At 47.1% G+C, this 2,316-nt stretch overlaps 1 protein-coding gene across 1 annotated transcript; it reads right to left on the reverse strand.

The window, feature by feature from the left end:
* Positions 1-1,665: 1,665 nt before the first annotated feature.
* On the reverse strand, positions 1,666-1,944 carry CONPUDRAFT_58890 (uncharacterized protein; the record flags this gene model as incomplete). The annotated part of the gene is made up of 1 exon (XM_007771605.1): positions 1,666-1,944. One exon carries the CDS (start codon positions 1,942-1,944, stop codon positions 1,666-1,668), a length of 279 nt encoding a protein of 92 aa, XP_007769795.1.
* Between the last annotated feature and the right edge of the window lie 372 nt (positions 1,945-2,316).

Below are 2,316 nucleotides of genomic sequence, written 5' to 3' on the forward strand. Positions count from 1 at the left end.
CCTGAGCACCATGGAGGATGAAGCAGCTGGACTTGTGCTTCTACTGGCTGAGGGATCAGGTCGAGTCTGGGCTCATTGAGCCTGTCCATGTAGGCACTGACCACATGGTGGCTGATCTCCTCACCAAGGCACTTCCTGTGGCCAAGGTCCAGCGCTTCTCTCATCTGATGGGACTTGAGGCATTGGGGGGGAGCGAGTCTGGCAGAGCTGCTGGTTCAGGGGGGAGTGTCAGAGTGCGCCCAGCACCTCTGCATCGCTCCTATGCCCTTGGCACAGCAGCCCAGTGGCCTTGGTACGCTTCACAGCATTCCAGGACACTTGGGTAAAAAGAGGTAAAACTTGCCTGTTGTGTGGGTTGAACCTACAGCCTGGTGGTAGTGCCCAGAGCGCTGGCATCATCAGCGTGGAAAGACTTCAGAATTGCTGAAGCTGAGATAGCTATGAATATGAAAATGGGTTTTACAGACATGAAGATGGCACTTGCACCTTGCAGAACACTTACCAGAGCTGCAGGTAGTTATCATATTGTGCTGCATCCTGCCTGTTGTTCAGCAGCAATGAAGCTTCTGGAAGATGTTAGTCAACAGCAGAAGGGACAAAGCAACACTTACCTGTCTTGAGATCAACGTGTTTACATTTACAACCATGCCCTGTGTTGCCTTCAGCTCCAGCAGCATTGGCATCTTGTTTCTTAGATGGGAACTCCTTGGGGCCTTTCTTTTTCTTGAGACTACACATTTTCTTCGCCCACCAACAGGACCAGCAGGCCGGACTGGGCTTCCAGAAACAATGAGGTTCCTTCTGGCAGCACTATTTGCATGTGTCTGCAATATTGTTGGCGTGGTTCTCATGGTTGAAACACTGATTGTCTTGAAGGGCTGAAACCTACTGGTAAAAGTAAGCAGACATTTGTGATCAATAAAATGGCCTACATGGACAAAATACGTACTCGGCTGTTGGTGTGCAAACAGCCAGTGCTGCCACCACAATGTTTCTTCTTGGGAGTAGGGCAACTCTTTGCTGTAATCAAAATATAGGCAGTCATCACATAGCTCTTGGAGTGAGAAAAGAAAGTACCCACATTACGGACTTCTGCTTCTGACTATCACACTTCTCACCAGCGTGCTCCTCTATGGCACGCAATGCAAGGTGGGTACCATGCCTAGGGAATGTGTCATACCATGAACAGCAGCGTGTAAGATATGAGGTACGCACCCATAGGCCCATGTGAATGGGGGCTATTGTCATTGTCTGAATCTGATGATTCATCATCCCCAGACTTGCTGGAGGCACTTGCATAGTCATAGTTGGGGTTCCACCACCAAAAAAACTAAACTGAATGGTGTTCAAGGTGCTTTTAAGTATAGGCACACCTTGCCTCATTCTTCTTGTCACACTCATCAACATCATTGTGTCATGGTCATCATGGTCATTCTCGCTCATTGATGCTGTTGCGTTCATTGTATTGTTGTGTTTGTTGCATTGTTGTTTGCATTTGTTGTGTCTTTGTGCTTGTTGCATTGCCATGCTCATCTTGTTTGATGCATCAACACATTCACAAGCACACTTTGACACATCTTATGCAACATATTAATTACATGGTATTACTCAAACAAGACTTGAAATTAAAAAGAAGGAGTGCAATTGAAGGGCATGTATGAAGGTTTAAAGACCCTTTGCCTTCAGTGGCTCAAGGGTATTGAGATTGCAAAGCCAAATCATCTCATCAAAAAAAAAGTTATATTTTACCTGCATCATCTCACATATGATCAAGTGATAACCTCCGAGCCAAAGATTGACCTGCTCAGCTATGGAGGTAGTAAACCACCACCCTTTGCCATCTTCGGACTTGAGCTTGAGAAAGTCAGCAGGGTTGCAGTGCTCCTGGCAGAAGGTATGCATTGTCTTGTGCTTGTTTTGAAAATGCCAGACATCGACACACATGCCAACAGGGAGCCAGTACTGGTCTTTGTTGGCCATAACTTGTTGCTTTGCCTCACAGACATTTGATACTGCCTTGGCGCCATAGAATGTTGCTCAAGCAGCAATAATCCCACAGGGCCACACCAGGGTAACCTCATAACATGTACAACACCGTGAGAGGAGAACCTTTTGTGCCCAAGGAGCTTTTTTGGGACAAGGCAGCTGCTGAGCTTCAGCCTCAGACATGCCAACATTGACAGGGTTTTTCTTGATAACAGGGACTAGATTGTCCTTGTCATCAATGTTGAACCAGGTGGCCTCCCCGTCAGGAATAATGTTGTGTGCCAAGTCATCATCGGCCATGGGATGAGCAGTGCAAGCACAAGCAAGATG

This window comes from Coniophora puteana (genome assembly GCF_000271625.1).
Source record: "Coniophora puteana RWD-64-598 SS2 unplaced genomic scaffold CONPUscaffold_8, whole genome shotgun sequence".
NCBI classification, from domain to species: domain Eukaryota; kingdom Fungi; phylum Basidiomycota; class Agaricomycetes; order Boletales; family Coniophoraceae; genus Coniophora; species Coniophora puteana.